Below are 661 nucleotides of genomic sequence, written 5' to 3'. Positions count from 1 at the left end.
TATATATACATACATTTTTTTGACACTTTAATGTTTGTTCACGTCATAACCACTGGCCTGTCTTTCACTCAAGTATTTTGCCTGTCATGGTGCTAGTTTTGTGTTTTATCTTTTTCTTTTTGTAGTTATAAAACATCTTGTCTGTCTGTGTTTTGTGTTCTTTTCTAGTCAGATATTTTTAGGAAACAACTATTTTGAGGTACAGAGGTTATAAAACACGTTTTATTATAGTTTATGTTAAGATCAGCAGAATTCAGTGAAGCGATGGAGCTGTGGTTCAGTGATCTGTGCTGTGGCCCGTGGGTTTGAGCCCAGGTTGCTGCAGCCGATGTGACACTAGTTCCAAATGCTTTGTGTGAGTTCCCTCTGTGTGTGTTGATCCCTGCAGAAAGATCAACATTTTAACTTTTTAATCATGTTTAAAGACATTTGTGCCAAATAATGAAAAGATATGTTTGTTTGTGTGTTTCTGAGCAGCACGACACAACAGCACTGATGGTGGCGTCGTACAGTGGTCATTATAACTGTGTTAGAGAGCTTATCATGCACGGAGCAGACATTAACTACCAGAGGAAGGTAAAATGACTCACTTCTGACTCCCGTTACTGTCTTATAGACCAGATCAGGGGTTCTTAACCTTTCTGACCTCGGGGCCCAATTT

The 661-nt window shown here is 39.2% G+C and overlaps 1 protein-coding gene across 1 annotated transcript in view; it reads left to right on the top strand.

Moving 5' to 3' along the window:
- Positions 1-576, top strand: part of LOC106534846 (ankyrin repeat domain-containing protein 29) — a gene marked incomplete at its 3' end in the record, with an annotated part of 11,906 nt that extends 11,330 nt beyond the window's left edge. The window contains 1 exon segment of the mRNA XM_014031615.1: positions 478-576. Coding sequence (XP_013887069.1) covers positions 478-576 — 99 coding nt within the window.
- Positions 577-661: the final 85 nt, after the last annotated feature.

The sequence above is a fragment of the Austrofundulus limnaeus genome, unplaced genomic scaffold (genome assembly GCF_001266775.1).
Source record: "Austrofundulus limnaeus strain Quisiro unplaced genomic scaffold, Austrofundulus_limnaeus-1.0 Scaffold1283, whole genome shotgun sequence".
Classification (NCBI taxonomy): Eukaryota; Metazoa; Chordata; class Actinopteri; order Cyprinodontiformes; family Rivulidae; genus Austrofundulus; species Austrofundulus limnaeus.
Note: the sequence above shows the minus strand (reverse complement) of the source record. Positions and strands in the feature narration are given on the sequence as shown.